We start from the raw sequence: 16,109 nt of genomic DNA, 5'->3' as shown, positions 1-16,109 counted from the left end.
GGCCAAAGGTCTGGCATGGGACTAAGCAGCTTCCCTATGACTTCCATGCCTTGTTTACAAGACACCATATTTCCCCTCCACATTGGCATTCAGTGAATCATTTGTGCCAAGTTACTCACAATGCAATCTTTTTCCTTAGGAAGGAAAAGGGGGCTATTGTAGTGAATGGCCTAATTTGCACATAGCAATGCCAAAAGCAAGGAAGTGTGTTGGGGCATGGAGAGCAAATTGCAGACACTTTGCTTCTCTCTCCACGTCCTGCTGGTATGGTTCTGCCCAGAATGAAGCAAGACGTGGATTAGTTTAGCATTGATGTGTGAACCTGGGCGTATGGTTTGTTCCATTCCAGCAAGCCAAGTTAATGGTTTGTTTGGCATGAGACAAACCATGAGCCCAGGTTTGAATGGAACACTAAGTCAAATCACGTGCGGCGGCAGCGGAACTGGACTGAAGCAGCCCAGGTTTTCTATTTCTCCAGAAGCTAACTTCCTTGCTCTTAGTAATCCATTTGGCTTATCATTATGAGCAAAACAGGTTAGGGTGTGAGAATGAGGGGATTTGACACCCCGCCCCATTTGTGAAGGCCTGAATTTCTAAGTCTGTAAGATAAAGCTGCAGTCCAGAGCAATACAGGTTGTAGCAACTAAATTATACTCAGAGCGGATCCATTGAAATGAGTGGGCCTAAGTCAGTCATGTCCATTAATTTCAGTAGATTAGCTCTGAGTATTGCTAACACTAGATGCAACCTACCTAGTTTTGCAGATAAGCTTTATGCAGATAAATACCTTGAGGTATTAATTGAACAAATTTAATTGTGTGGAAGGTTTTTCCTTGATTTTTTTTTAAAGTATAACTGTGGAATTCAGAAAGAGGAAGAGAGAAACTGACTGGACTAACACACATACGCTGGTTTCTAGATTGCTACACAGAATGCTAAAAGGCACAAGGTGAGCTAAAAGGTACATGCGAATGGAAGTACAACAGCCTTGTCTACATTCAATTGAACAGTGGCTTTTGATTTGTTTTTATGTTTTGGAGAAGGTGTTGGAGTTGGCAGATTCACCATATTTAACCTTTGCTGCAACCTGATATATTTTGTTGGGAAATCTTTTGCTGTACTGTCTGTTTTCGGCACAGCTGTTAAAATTTCAGGCAACTTAGAGACATGTGGCGGCATCCAACTATCTTGTTCCATCAGCACAAGGATCTCTGCTTGTGAAATACAACATATTCCCCTCTCCCATGTGCCCCCTAAATCTGTTCCGGGGGTTTCCACAAACCTCTGGGGAGGGAATGGGGCAAGCACAGGGGAGGAGAAGGGAAATTCCATTGTGTAAGCAGAAATCCTTGCATTGACAGAATGAATTGATTGGCTACTGCCCATGGAAATGGTTAGCGAGATGGGTACACTTGCAACACCTGTACAGTATATCCTGTATAATTGTTCTAGTGTCACTTTGCATTCCCACCCCCTGTAAGTGTGTGGCAGATACATGCATCTTTGATGGCTTGTTACGTGTTAGGAGATCACGGAGGTGTTAGTGATTTATTAGGGAGTTTTTGTATGCCATTGTCAACTTCAGTTCCCATCTGAAACATGGAGATCATAATGTGGGAATGGATAGAATCATAGTTTAGTGGTGGAACACCTGCTTTGCAGGCACAAGGACCCAAGTTCAGCCCTTGGCATTTCCACCTAGAAAAGGATCAGGTGATGGGAAAGAATTCCACCTGGAGAAACACGGCAAGTCAACAGTAGACAATAGTGGACTAGATCAGTAGATAGTCTAACGGGGCCTTATGGCAGATTCCTATGTTCCAAAGCAGGGTAGTTACATGCACTGCAAGCTTAGGAAGGAGGGAGACAATAACATCAGTTTTACTAATTAATATGTGGGGATATTTCTAGTAGGAAGCATCACAGGGAATGTTGTTAATCACTATCTTGCCCACTTTCCAATCTGCAGGGCTGGGGTTTTGAAGTGCAGATTGCATTTATGTTACTTTACAGGGCTATCAGTAAGGCATTAATCTTCCCTTCCCCTCCAAAATCCTGCAGTAGAGAGAAAATAACACATATGGACTGTATTGAAGGGCTGTTGTGAGTAACTCTCAGCTTCAACCCCTCTGTTGCACACAATATGGATATAGAATGTCCACCTGGTTCCAATCTCTCCTCTACTAGAGCAGGATTCATTTTCAAAGATTCCACATTTTCCTCTTTACACAAGACCTGAGTTTCAAAGAGCATGAACTTCTGTTTTTGCTTGTACTTGGCGATGTTGGAAGTGGAACCTTGCTGCCAAATTGCTGCAGTGATAAAATCCTGGATTTCTACATTGTTTCCTATGAGTAGCTGTCATTTTTTCCACTCTTAATAAGATATAGCTGCGGTGTCAAAAGTAACCAGGAAATCTGGTCTGCAGATGAAGGATCTGTCAGTCTGGCCCTTTCCTGTGTGTGTGGTGTCATGTGTTTAAAGCCTCTTAATAGTCCACAGGAGAGGATGAGTAATATAGTGAAATAAATTACTAAAGGTATGACTTTGGAACATAAGGAGTTCCCTTACACTAGGTCAGGCTATTTGGTCTATCTCGCCCAGTGTTGTCTGTACTGATTTGTAGAAGCTCTACATAGTCCTAAGGGCTGCCACTGGATCTTCCTCCTACTGGAGCTGCCTGGTACCAAGATTGTCATCATTTTGACACTAGACAAAGACATTTGGGCAGATATTATCTCTCCCCACTTGAATCAACCCAGATACCATGATCATCATCTGAGGCCCTTCTTTGTGTGCCCTCTCCAAGGGAAGTACAGAGGATGGTAACATTAGTTTAGACATTTTCAGTGGGACCTCCCCAACTGTGGAATGCTCTCCCCAGGGAAGCACTCCTGGCACCATCACTATCGCGTTTTTAGGCACCAAGCAAAAACTTTCTGATTTACCCAGGCTTACGGTTTTTAACTGGGAGGGTAGTTAGTTACGTCTGTTGTTTTATTTTTACTGTCTAAGTTGTTTTGAGAGGCCTGAGTGCAGAAAGTGTAAGTAATAAAAATAAGAATGCAATATTGTTAAATCCTTTTTAGTAATTTTATTACTGTGTGTTTTGTTTGCTCGTAAACTACTTCAAGAGTTTTTAGTGCGAAGTGATATACAGATTTAAGAAACATAACCTAAACTTGTCTCCTGGAGATGCCAGGGATTGAATTTGCGACCTTCTGCATGCAAATGTAGAGGTATGCCATGATGTCTGAAATCGATGCAAGTGGACCGCCCTTAGATCTTTCGATGAAGGGAGGTATATAAATCAAATAAATCAAAGGTTCATCTAGGCTTCAGGTTACAGATGCTTCAGGTTACAGACTCCACTAACCCGGAAGTAGTACCTCGGGTTTAGAACTTTGCTTCAGGATGAGAACAGAAATTGCTCAGTGGCAGCAGGAGGCCCTGTTAGCTAAAGTGGTACCTCAGGTTAAGAACAGTTTCAGGTGAAGAACAGACCTCCAGAACAAATTAAGTTCTTAACCCAAGGTACCACTGTAAATCTAAAGTTGCAAGGGGAACCATGAATAGACAATGCAAATTTATTTAAAACAGTAAACAGAAAACACATCAGTGTTACACTTAATTTTAAACATGGAAACCTGAACATTTGGTTTCTGCAAACGTGATTTGCATTAATTTACACGGCAGAGTGGTGGCGTCAGACACCTTATGTAGTGTGAAGGTTTACCCAGCAGTGCGTTTGATTTTAATCAAAGAGTCCTTGTAACAGAATCCAAAGTTGGGTTGAACGACTGGTAACATCGCCTTTCCTTGTTCCTCCCCAGTCCTGCAAATAATATCACATATGTTACGTTTCCATTCAGCTTGCGTATCTGCATATTTGAATTCAGTCAGCTGTGGGATATTGGTGACTTGAAACATTCAAACTCTTGTCCAGTGTTATAGAAGTTCTTCTGCCTGGTCATCTGCAAAACCATTAAAGGTAAAGGGTAAAGGGACCCCTGACCATTAGGTCCAGTCGTGACCGACTCTGGGGTTGCGGCGCTCATCTCACTTTATTGGCCGAGGGAGCTGGCGTACAGCTTCCAGGTCATATGGCCAGCACGACTAAGCCGCTTCTGGTGAACCAGAGCAGCGCACGGAAATGCCGTTTACCTTCCCGCCGGAGTGGTACCTATTTATCTACTTGCACTTTGACGTGCTTTCCAACTGCTAGGTTGGCAGGAGCAGGGACCAAGCAACGGGAGCTCACCCCGTCATGGGGATTCAAACTGCCGACCTTCTGATCGGCAAGTCCTAGGCTCTGTGGTTTAACCCACAGCACCACCCAGGTCCCTTAAAACCCGTAAAACCATTAGAGCCATTAAAATACCTTTACTGTCAAGGGATAACTAAACATCGCTGAAGAGGAACTCCGTTTCCCTGTTGGCACTACAGCTCTAGGTAGTGAATCTGGTAAAGTTTGCACAGTCTTCAGCCAAGTAGCTTGATAATCCAAGAAAGAATACGATCCACTGAAAATGCTGGTTGCACAAAGGTCCTAAGTGAGGTAAGGGCTACAGTTCTCTAAATCTGGCCGAAGCCTGCATTGCTTTGGAAAATTACACTGCTGCCCACTCTCCTGGGTGGTGGTGGTAAGTGCATTAATTAACTAAGTATTTATAACCCTCACTCTCCATTGAATATTTCAGTTGAGAGTAGGGAACAATGAAATAAAAACATATAAAAGGAAATAGAAAATTTCAATATGCAAAAATTACAAAACAAGCCCTTAAATAACATAAATGAACAGCTCCATCATAAAGCAAGCAAAGCTGAACTGTGGCAAAGACAGCAATTCAATTTTCCTATTTGACCCAATATTTGGGTAGCAAAAACAGAACATCCAACTGACTCAAACAACCAAAGAGTCTTAGCAACTGTTCATGTCTGTCTTTATTATGTTAGGAAAGCAGACCATGTCATATTCGGTGCATGGTCCTCATTGGTTCCTGCGTAGGTTTTTGTTCAGAGTCAACGTTAATCTGAAAGATAAATGTTGCACATGTGTAACTTATATGACAATTTGGGCCAAATTGCTCTTATTAGATAAAGAAATGCATTTATGGGATTCATCCCTTCTGGAATTAGTTCCTCAGTGATGAAGATGAATGCACGCCGGCATGTAAAATGCACTGAGCATTAAGTTGCTAAATGACTGCTCTGTTTCGTGATTGATTATCGAGTTCCTTCGTAGAAGCTTCGTGACCTGCACATCTATCCTCAAGAAGGTTTGCATTCACAAACCTGCTTAGTGTTCTTCACCCACCCTCCTAATTAAACCTTTATTGAATTTCCTTCCCCTTTTTCATACTTGCTGATGCTAGCCTGTGGTTGATGACAAAGGCCTTCCACCAATCACATGGTTCCTCTGTTTTCAAATAGTCCCACTCTGCAGGATTAGCCACTTTTAATGACTTTAATCTCCTTTTGGAGAAGCGATTCCCACCCCCACCCCCCTTATTCTGCTTCATTCCTTTGATTGCATTAATGTGGAATCATTATTCCATTGGAAAAGAAACCTCATCTGAATTTAACAGTATCACTCTTACTGGTGCATGGTGTGGGGCAGGGGTCTGCAACCCGCGGCTCCAGAGCCGCATGTGGCTCTTTTACACCTTTGCTGTGGCTCCGGGGCGGATACTAGTGAGGGGAGGAGGTGCATTGTGAGCCCCGACACTCCCCAGTGTGGCGGGTGCTGTACTGGCTGTGAGTCCTGCACCGTCCCGACGTCACCTTCCCGCCCGCCCGCTACATTGTAAGGGACATGTACGCTGGTCACTGTTTTGAAGGGGAGTGAAGAACACACACACACAAAAGGTAACTTGTTAATTTAACGTTTATTTCTATGAGGAGGAGTAATTCTGAGGGGTCAAACAAAGAAATAATAAAAAAAAGTGACAAAAAAGTTATTTTTATAATGACGAGTTTTGCGGCTCCCAGTTTTTTTTTTCCTTCGGAAATGGGTCCAAGTGGCTCTTTTTGTCTTAAAGGTTGCAGACCCCTGGTGTGGGGGAAAGTGGATAGAGATTTTTTTTCTCCCTATACCAGAATTGGGAGCCACCCAATGAATCTGAATGTTGGAAGATTCAGGACAGACAAAAGGAAGTACTTCTTCACACAGTGTTAAACTGTGGAACTCACTCCCACAATACGTTGTGATGGCCACCAACAAACTTGAGCGACTTTAAAAGAGGATCAGAGGATCAGGCAAATTAATGGAGGATAAGGTTATCACTGGCTATGTTCTACCTCGGTACCAGTTACCAGGATTCATAAGTGGACAGAGGCATTGTTGCACTTCCTATAGGCATCTGGTTGGCACTGTGAGAACAGGTTGGTGAAGAACAAGATGGGCAAGGCTTTTCTCATGTCCCTCATTCCAATATACTAGGCCAGCTACAACACTCTTCAGTACATATCTGACTCCTAATTCAAAGTGCTGTTGATGACCTTTTAAAGCCATGGCTGAGAATCTTTGACTAAAGGGTTGCGTGTGGCCTTCTGGATTGTGGGCCGACTCACATTTGTCTGGACCTTTCCATTGGAAATCTGGCCCTACTCACCCACCCTAGTGTGCGACTCCAAAGGGAGTTTTTCTATTGGCAGAAAAATGGTAAAAAGGTAAAGGTACCCCTGTCCGTACGGGCCAGTCTTGACAGACTCTGGGGTTGTGCGCCCATCTCACTCAAGAGGCCAGGGGCCAGCGCTGTCCGGAGACACTTCCGGGTCACGTGGCCAGCGTGACATCGCTGCTCTGGCGAGCCAGAGCCGCACACGGAAACGCCGTTTACCTTCCCGCTGGTAAGCGGTCCCTATTTATCTACTTGCACCCGGAGGTGCTTTCGAACTGCTAGGTTGGCAGGCGCTGGGACCGAGCAGCGGGAGCGCACCCCGCCGCAGGGATTCGAACCGCCGACCTTTCGATCGGCAAGTCCTAGGCGCTGAGGCTTTAACCCACAGCGCCACCTGCGTCCCTAGAAAAATGGTACCCTACCCCTATTTTAAAGCATTCCATGGCTGAGGACCAAGGGCTGCTAGTTTCCATGTGTGTTTACCTGTCAGGTATTTACACCTTTTTAGGTATGGTGGGTGGCTACCAGGAACAGGGGCGCCTTGACCACGGTACACTAATTCTCTTTCTAGACAGGCTCACCTGGTGCATTGCGGTGTTTGGGTGTTAGGTAAAGACCTCTTTATTTCCCTAAGCTTATTAGTAGTTTGAACGCTGTTTTCAAAATGTCTTTTGCTTTTTGTGTTTACTGCTTTGTTCAATATTTTGTACTCTTCAGTGTATCTTGTATTTTTTAAAATGTAAACCTCCCTGGCTATTTTATTTGAAGGAGGGTATAGAAATACAGTCATACCTTGGGTTGAAGTAGCTTCGGGATAAGTATTTTCGGGTTGCGCCCTGCGGCGACCTGGAAGTAACGGAGCGCGTTACTTCCGGGTTTCGCTGCTCACGCATGGGCAGACAGCCAAAATGACGTCACATGCATGTGCGGAAGCAGCGCATCGTGACCCGCAGGTGTGGGTTGTGTTCGCTTCTGGATGTGAACAGGGCTCCAGAACGGATTCCGTTTTCATCCAGACGTACCACTGTACCTGTTATAGGTACTCCTATCAGCACCTTCCATTATCAATATTAATTAATAATGAATAGTAATACAACACCCATATAAAAACATAATCAAACATTAAAAATTTCCCGATAGAACATGGCCAGTAGTCAGGGATAGTGGCTGTTAAATTCTGGAAGACAACAGGCTGTTCTAGATCACTGGTATTCAACTGGTTGGTTGGAGACTCCTAAGTGACATAAAGCAGATTGTACACTGCCATTTTTGTTACTTTCCTTGTTTAAGATGTTCTTTAAGGATACAGCAGGAGGAGAAGGAAATTACCATATTTTTCACTCTATAAGTCTCACTTTTTCCCTCCTAAAAAGTAAGGGGAAATGTGTGTGCGTCTTATGGAGCGAATGCAGGCTGTGCAGCTATCTCAGAAGCCAGAACAGCAAGAGGGATCGCTGCGCAGCGATCCTTCTTGCTGTTCTAGCTTCTGGGATTTAGAATATTTTTTTTCTTGTTTTCTTCCTCCAAAAACTAGGTGCGTCTTGTGGTCTGGTGCGTCTTATAGAGTGGAAAATACGCTAATAGTGGGTTCTGAAGTTGAAGGTTGGTGTTAAAGGTGGGCCCAAGTCTGAAAGCATTGCAAACAGCTGGCCTTGACTGGAAACATGGTGCAAATGGAATGCAAGGGGATCTTGCCACCAAATTTTTACACTGGGCTCTTATTCATTTAAAGACTAGATTGGAGGCCAATCTATTCCTGAGTAATTCCTAAAAGAACACAACCATGTCAGAAGATTCTGTTGCTTTGCTAGCCACCTGCTTTGGCTCTGAGCCACGGTGACTGAACCCCAACTCTCCCAAGATTTCGTTTCCTCAGTGGCCAGCTCCTTGCAGGTCGCAGTCCTTGGCACACTTTCCTGGGACTGAACCCCATAGGACTTATTTCTGAGTAAACGTGCATAAAATTGCTCTGGCAGACTCACGGCTGTTTTAAAGCAATCGCTGTGTTTTAAGAGCAAGGCATTTTAAAGTGTTTTGCAAATGTACAGCCTTAAGTTCTTTCCGTTCTTGTATTTTTAAGTGATGGCTCGATGGACTCCTGTTGTTCTAATAATATTACGGTGGAGTAATATTTTAAAAATACGGAAACACATTGAGAGCCAATTCGCCATTTGTTGCCCTAGTTTAAAAGCCCCCTTGTGCCTCCCTGGTCCCCCCTCCCCCCGTTTGCCTGCATCCCCCTTGAGGAGCCCAGCTGGCATGAGCTGGGAATTAGTGTGTGCAGTGGTTTGCTGGTCCTTCCCTGCTGAATGTAATCCGGGGAGCAAGCAGCCAGCTGAATCCTTCCAGTCAGAAGAGCCCATTAATTCAAGTCCTTGGGGGGGGGGGGAAGAGGCAGCCTCCCCCTTTCTTGCTTGGTGAGAAAGGCCCCCTGTGATTGTAGCTGGCGTGAGAGCGAGACAGAGGCTGTCCAGGGCAAGGCTTAAAGCTTGCTCATTATGGGGAGTGCCGTTGATTTACAATCTGCAGAGTTAGGTTTAATTTCTCATCTGCACAAGGTATGATCGTAGGCTGAGGGTGGGGGTGGAGGTAGGTAATGAATTTCAAAAGTAATTTTTTTAAAAAAATATCTATTGAACACTTACCAGATCTTTCTATGGCGTGTGTGCAAGAGAGCGCACCTTATTCTTAATTTCTTCATAAAAAAACAACAACCCCATGTTATACAGCTTTTTGATGGAGCTATGCCAAAAGCAGTTTACAACAGGTACTGGCGGTAAAAAGGAATCAAGTGAAAAGGAGGTAAGGCGGACTAAAATCCAACAATTTTTTTTTTTTTGCAATAAAGTTGGAAAAAGATTAGATTAATGTTAAGTGGAAGCCCAAGGTTTAGGTAATAGGGCTAGGCCTTAATCTTCAGCAAAGACCAAAGATCCCAGACAAGGGCAGTAGTTGACGGGCCTCCCTGTCATACTGAATGTGATTAGATTAATAAGAAATCCAGAGGAAACATATTTTAGTAAATATCTGAGGGGGTTGCACAGAACAGAAAGGGTCCTCAGATAATTAAGCATACAAGCTGCCTGAGACATATTCTCATGAAATATATGTTACCAGCCTTGCATTTCAACAGTAGCCTGGTAGACTTTGGTGATAAGGGATTTTGTGTATGGGCATCAAATTACATGTGGGTGCTTTGATCCTCTTCTGCACTCACGGCAGGTACTCTACAGGCTGCAGAGGAAGGAGAGAACCCTCTACCCCTCCTTTCCCAGCCCTCTGCAGGTGCATTCATTCATTCATTCATTTAACTGGCTAGTAACATTTATGAGAGAGAAGCATGGGGGACCCTGAAGTTGCCCATCCACAACACCTGGATAACAGACTGAGTAGCCAGACATGTCACCTGGTTTCAGTCTTCCTTGCTAAGGCGAGCTTTACTGTAGTTATTTTAAAACTACAAAGATGATTTCTAAATTTGCACCTGTGCACACACATTATTAGCATACGCAAACCTTTTTATTGTACTGGGATTTTTGGTGAGGCCCAAGTAGCCATGTATGAGGGCACAACCTTTTAAAAAAAATCATCATTTAAAATGTTGCATTTTATGACCCACTCTGAAAGGGATGCCCTTAGTGGCCTCCCATCCCAGGGCTGACCAGGTCAAAACCTGCTTAGCTTCAGTGGTTCTGTGGCACTAGGTCCTTCCAGACTCTTCCTCGGACCCATTTGCAGAGGACTTTGGTGCACTCTTTGCATGGTAGAGGAGGGGCAACCTACTTATAGAGGTAAGGGAGCTACTGACAGAGCAGACTTCTGTTCAGGTCTCCAAAAAGTTATGGACTAAGAATCAAGCAAAATATACCAAGTGGCTGGAAAAGTTCAGTAGCACTGGGGTCAACTACAAGTGGCTGAGTGTTAGCACTAAATTGGGGGGCCTGTCAGTAGAAGCTGACAGAGAGGTGGGGAACAACCAGCAGCTGTTACTGTTCGTGTTTGCATTTGTGGAAGACGTGAAAACGAAGAGGGATCAAAACAGCTGCAATGAATTTGTAGGGAAAAGCAGCTGTGTAAGAAAATCAATCCTTTATTCCTGGTGCTTTGAGTTGAACTGTGTGCGTGTGCAATGGAAAAAAGATCTTTGCAAATCTGAAATTGGCAAAACCAATAGCTCAACCCCCACCTCCCCCCCCCCCCACAATATGGTGGAGGTGCCCCCCTCCAAAGCCGTGGCACTGCCAGGCCCAGAGGCTCTGAGCTACGATGTGGAACCGCTTTCCCTTCCCTGCTGCCAACGAAGTATCTTCCGTCTTGCTGCAGAGTTGGCAGGCACACACATGGCATGAAATTGGCGCCGGAGCCAGGCTGACTCTGACTGCATGGAAGCACCTTTAGAGTTGGGTGCACAGTGCAGAATGCTGCCCACCCTGCATGACTAGCCCAACAAGGAGGGGGTGCCTTTTGTTTTTAATTGGTGGTTTAAAAGCCACCTGACACCTTACCTTTTCCAGCCTCTGACCATTGATTTCAGTTTTGTTTCAGGTGCAAGTGGGCTTTGGGGAAATCCATCTTGTTTATGTCACAATACTATTGAATGATTCTCTCTCTGTGTGTGTGTGTGTGTGTGTTTGAGAGAGGGAGATTCTCTGGTTGTAACTGCTCCTGTGTAGCCTTTCCCATTTTGAGGCAGGGCCGGAACGGATTTTTTTTTTCCAGGCTGTATTATTTGAAAACCGTTCCGACAAGTATGTGTTGAAAAATGCTCACGTACAAGCACTTAACACAGCAGCTCTTAGAAATGTTTGTATCGCTCTGAGGCATGTTGCGCTTTGTTTTCTTGACTCGCTGTTTATTGCTTGGCAATACAGTAGACAGGTGTTAAACCTGCTTGGGGGACTTGTGAGGGGGGGGGGTGGAGGAAGGAGAAATTGCTTAACATTAATAACGGATGCTCTGTATTTGGCATATTTGTTTATTTTACTTTAAAAAGAATAGATTTGTGCAGCAGACTTAATCTGCATTTTCTCTTTTGCTCCAACATCCTGTTAAGATTCAGGAGGCATTTGTGGCATGCGCTGGTTCTTTCAGTTTTGTTTTTGTTCTGCAATTGAATCTTTCCCTCTTCTGCTTTCTTCCTCTCTCTTTTAAACGCTGGAGTAGCAGAAGGGCCATAGTGTTGTTGAACGGCTTTGTCCCTATTTTCACAGATGCACTGGGAATTGTTTTTAATCTCCTTTCTGCTTTCCCATTACAGATGGCGATGACGACCCACAACTCTCCTGGGTGGCTTCATCTCCCTCCAGCAAAGACGTTGCATCACCCACTCAGATGATAGGAGATGGGTGTGATCTCGGCATCGGGGAGGAGGAAGGGGGGACCGGCCTGCCGTATCCCTGTCAGTTTTGCGATAAGTCCTTCATTCGCCTGAGCTACCTTAAAAGGCACGAGCAGATCCACAGCGACAAGCTACCTTTCAAATGCACCTACTGCAGCCGGCTTTTCAAGCACAAGAGGAGCAGGGACCGGCACATCAAGCTGCACACGGGGGACAAGAAGTACCACTGCCACGAGTGCGAGGCGGCCTTCTCTCGCAGCGACCACCTCAAGATCCACTTGAAGACGCACAGCTCCAGCAAGCCCTTCAAGTGCACGGTCTGCAAGCGGGGCTTCTCCTCCACCAGCTCCCTGCAGAGCCACATGCAGGCCCACAAGAAGAACAAGGAGCACCTGGCCAAGAGCGAGAAGGACGGCAAGAAGGACGACTTCATGTGCGACTACTGTGAGGAGACCTTCAGCCAGACCGAGGAGCTGGAGAAGCATGTCATGACGCGCCACCCTCAGCTCTCCGAGAAGGCTGACCTGCAGTGCATCCATTGCCCTGAGGTGTTTGCCGACGAGAACTCCCTGCTATCCCACATCCACCAAGCCCACGCCAACAAGAAACACAAGTGCCCCATGTGCCCAGAGCAGTTCTCTTCGGTGGAGGAGGTCTATTGCCACTTGGATAGCCACCGGCAGCCTGATTCCAGCAACCACAGCATCAGCCCCGACCCTGTCTTGGGCAGTGTGGCCTCCATGAGCAGTGCCACGCCGGATTCCAGCGCTTCGGTGGAGCGGGGCTCCACTCCCGACTCGACTCTGAAACCCTTGAGAGGGCAAAAGAAGATGAGGTCCCTGGAGAGAGAAGAGGGACAGTCCTGGTCAAAAGTCTCTTACAGCTGCCCGTACTGCACCAAGCGCGATTTCAATAGCCTCGCCGTCTTGGAGATCCACCTGAAAACCATCCATGTGGACAAACCTCAGCAAAGCCACACGTGCCAGATTTGCCTTGAATCCATGCCCACGTTGTATAACCTGAACGAACATGTGAGGAAGGTGCATAAAAACCACGCATATCCCATGATGCAGTTCAGCAACATTTCGGCCTTCCACTGCAACTATTGTCCAGAGATGTTTGCAGACATCAACAGCCTGCAGGAACACATCCGTATCGCTCACTGCGGGCCGGGAGCCACAACTCAAGACGGCAACAACGCCTTCTTTTGCAACCAGTGCTCCATGGGCTTTCTGACCGAAGCCTCTCTGACTGAGCACATCCAGCAAACTCACTGCAACATAGGAAACTCCAAATTGGATTCCCCTGTTGTTCAGCCATCACAGTCTTTTATGGAGGTATATTCCTGCCCGTATTGCACAAACTCGCCCATTTTTGGCTCTATTCTCAAGCTAACGAAACACATCAAAGAAAACCATAAGAACATTCCACTGGCACACAACAAAAAGTCCAAAGGTGAGCAGAGTCCAGTTTCTTCTGATGTTGAAGTGTCTTCCCCCAAAAGGCAGCGGCTTTCTGCCAGCGTCAATTCAGTTTCGAATGGCGAGTACCCGTGTAACCAGTGCGAACTGAAGTTCTCCAGCTTTGAAAGCTTCCAGACTCATTTGAAGTTGCATTTGGAGTTGTTGTTAAGGAAGCAGTCGTGCCCTCAGTGCAAAGAAGACTTTGATTCCCAGGAATCTCTCCTGCAGCACCTCACTGTCCACTACATGACAACCTCAACTCATTATGTCTGCGAGAGCTGCGACAAGCAGTTTTCATCGGTGGACGATCTGCAGAAACATTTGCTGGACATGCATACTTTTGTGTTGTATCACTGCACCCTTTGCCAAGAGGTTTTTGACTCCAAGGTATCTATCCAAGTGCACCTGGCAGTGAAACACAGCAATGAGAAAAAGATGTATCGGTGTACAGCCTGCAACTGGGATTTTCGGAAGGAGGTGGACCTCCAGATCCACGTGAAGCACAGTCACCTGGGCAACCCTGCAAAGTCTCACAAGTGCATCTTCTGTGGAGAGACGTTTAGCACCGAAGTGGAGCTGCAGTGCCACATCACGACCCACAGCAAAAAGTACAACTGCAAGTTCTGCAGCAAAGCCTTCCACGCCATCATCTTGCTTGAAAAACATTTGCGGGAGAAGCACTGTGTCTTTGATGCCAGCGCTGAGAACGGAACAGCCAATGGCACAGTGCCGGCTAGCAAGAAGGCAGAATCTGCCGATATCCAGAACATGTTGATGAAAAATCCAGACACTTCAAACAGCCACGAAGCTAGCGAGGATGACGTGGATGCTTCGGAGCCCATGTACGGCTGCGATATCTGTGGGGCGGCTTATACGATGGAGGTGCTTTTGCAGAACCACCGTCTGAGGGACCATAACATCAGGCCAGGGGAGGACGACTGTTCCAGGAAGAAAGCAGAGTTCATCAAAGGGAGCCACAAGTGCAACATCTGCTCAAGGACCTTTTTCTCTGAGAACGGCCTCCGGGAGCACATGCAGACCCACCGAGGCCCAGCAAAGCATTACATGTGCCCCATTTGCGGGGAACGCTTCCCATCCCTCCTGACCCTGACGGAGCACAAAGTAACTCACAGCAAGAGCTTGGATACAGGGACGTGCCGGATCTGCAAAATGCCCCTGCAGAGCGAAGAGGAGTTCATTGAGCACTGCCAGATGCACCCCGACCTCAGAAACTCCCTCACCGGATTCCGCTGTGTTGTCTGCATGCAGACGGTCACCTCGACTCTCGAGCTGAAAATCCACGGAACATTCCATATGCAAAAATTGGCAGGGAACTCTGCGGCGTCTTCTCCCAACGGCCAGGCCTTGCAGAAATTCTACAAGTGTGCTCTGTGCTTGAAGGACTTCAGGAACAAGCAAGACTTGGTGAAACTGGATGTTAACGGTCTGCCGTATGGCCTGTGTGCTGGATGCATGACCAGGAGCACCAATGGACAGTCCATGGGCATGACCCCGCCAGAAGTTAGCGAAAGACCTTGTGGTAGCCTGAGGTGCCCGGAGTGTAGTGTCAAATTTGAAAGTGCCGAAGACTTAGAAAGCCACCTTCAGTTGGACCATCGAGACCTGACGCCTGAGACCAGTGGCCAGAAGAAGGGTACCCAGACATCCCCTGTTCCCAGAGTAAGTACTGCCACAGGTTAGCTTTACTATAATGAATAATAGTAAGAAGAATAGATACTGACTTCAGAAACTCGCATTGCACATAGGGCTCCAATGTGCACTTGAACCTTCCATCCTCTTTAGTATGGAAAACTTCCTCTGTGTGTGTCTGGCTCTCCCTTGCTCAGGAGGGAATAAGGGAACCTCTGCTTATACAGGAGTTCCATGTGAGTGTTGGAACTCAGCAAACATTTGCTCTACGATAATTAACTACAAAGTACAGGTGATTCCCCCCCCAACTATAAAAAGATAACATTACATTATTGTTTTTAGAGAAAAATGGTATTCTTGGTTGTTTTTGTTGTTTGCTTCAGAGTTATAGGGTTCTGCTGTCAAAGCTACCTCATTTAGATACTAGTTCATTCACAGAGTGGCAAGCACAGTTGTGGTCATAGTTAGGTTAGCAGTGGCATTATATCCATAAAAGACTCATGGTAAACATCCTTCCTTTGTAAAGCAATTTTAGATGGAGTTCCAACTGCCCTGAGCAGGTTAGAAAGGTAGATAAAAGAATAAATAAATAAATTCAAGTTCCAAATTCGTCATTTCACTTAAACTCTCATATAAAAATTGATTGGGCACTACTTGGATACTGCTTCATACAAACCATTCTGTCTGCGTTCCAACACTGAAGAGTGGGAAAGTGTGCCTCACAGGTGAGCGACTCCACAAAGCAAAGTTTTGGCGGAGTGTAGAATGCACCTGCTCGTCTCTGCCCAAACTGCAGCGTGGATCATAGCAGCTAGAAATAGCTTCCTAAAAGACCTCCTTGCACATGTCTGATTCAGAGCCTTGTGAAGTGACACCACTCTCAGAGGCCACTTCAGACGACAGAGAACCTGTGTGGTGCAATGGCTAGAGCATGGCTAGACTAAGACTCGGGAGACCAGGGTTCAAATCTCCATTCAGATATGAAGCTCACCAGGTGATCTTTGGACAGTCATTCGCTCTCAGCCTGACCTGTCT

General features: G+C 45.9%; 1 protein-coding gene across 3 annotated transcripts in view; it reads left to right on the top strand.

Annotated features, from left to right (window-relative positions):
- The window catches only part of ZNF423 (zinc finger protein 423), a 422,985-nt gene that overhangs the window by 273,631 nt on the left and 133,245 nt on the right, over nucleotides 1-16,109 (top strand). For all 3 annotated transcript variants that reach the window (XM_083750440.1, XM_083750441.1, XM_083750442.1), the window contains one exon: nucleotides 11,881-15,104. In XM_083750440.1, coding sequence (XP_083606566.1) covers nucleotides 11,881-15,104 — 3,224 coding nt within the window. The remainder of the gene's footprint in view (nucleotides 1-11,880; nucleotides 15,105-16,109) is intronic.

Source organism: Podarcis gaigeae (assembly GCF_964106915.1).
Source record: "Podarcis gaigeae genome assembly, chromosome: 8".
Lineage (NCBI taxonomy): Eukaryota > Metazoa > Chordata > Lepidosauria > Squamata > Lacertidae > Podarcis > Podarcis gaigeae.
This window is presented reverse-complemented; position numbering and strand designations above follow the sequence as displayed.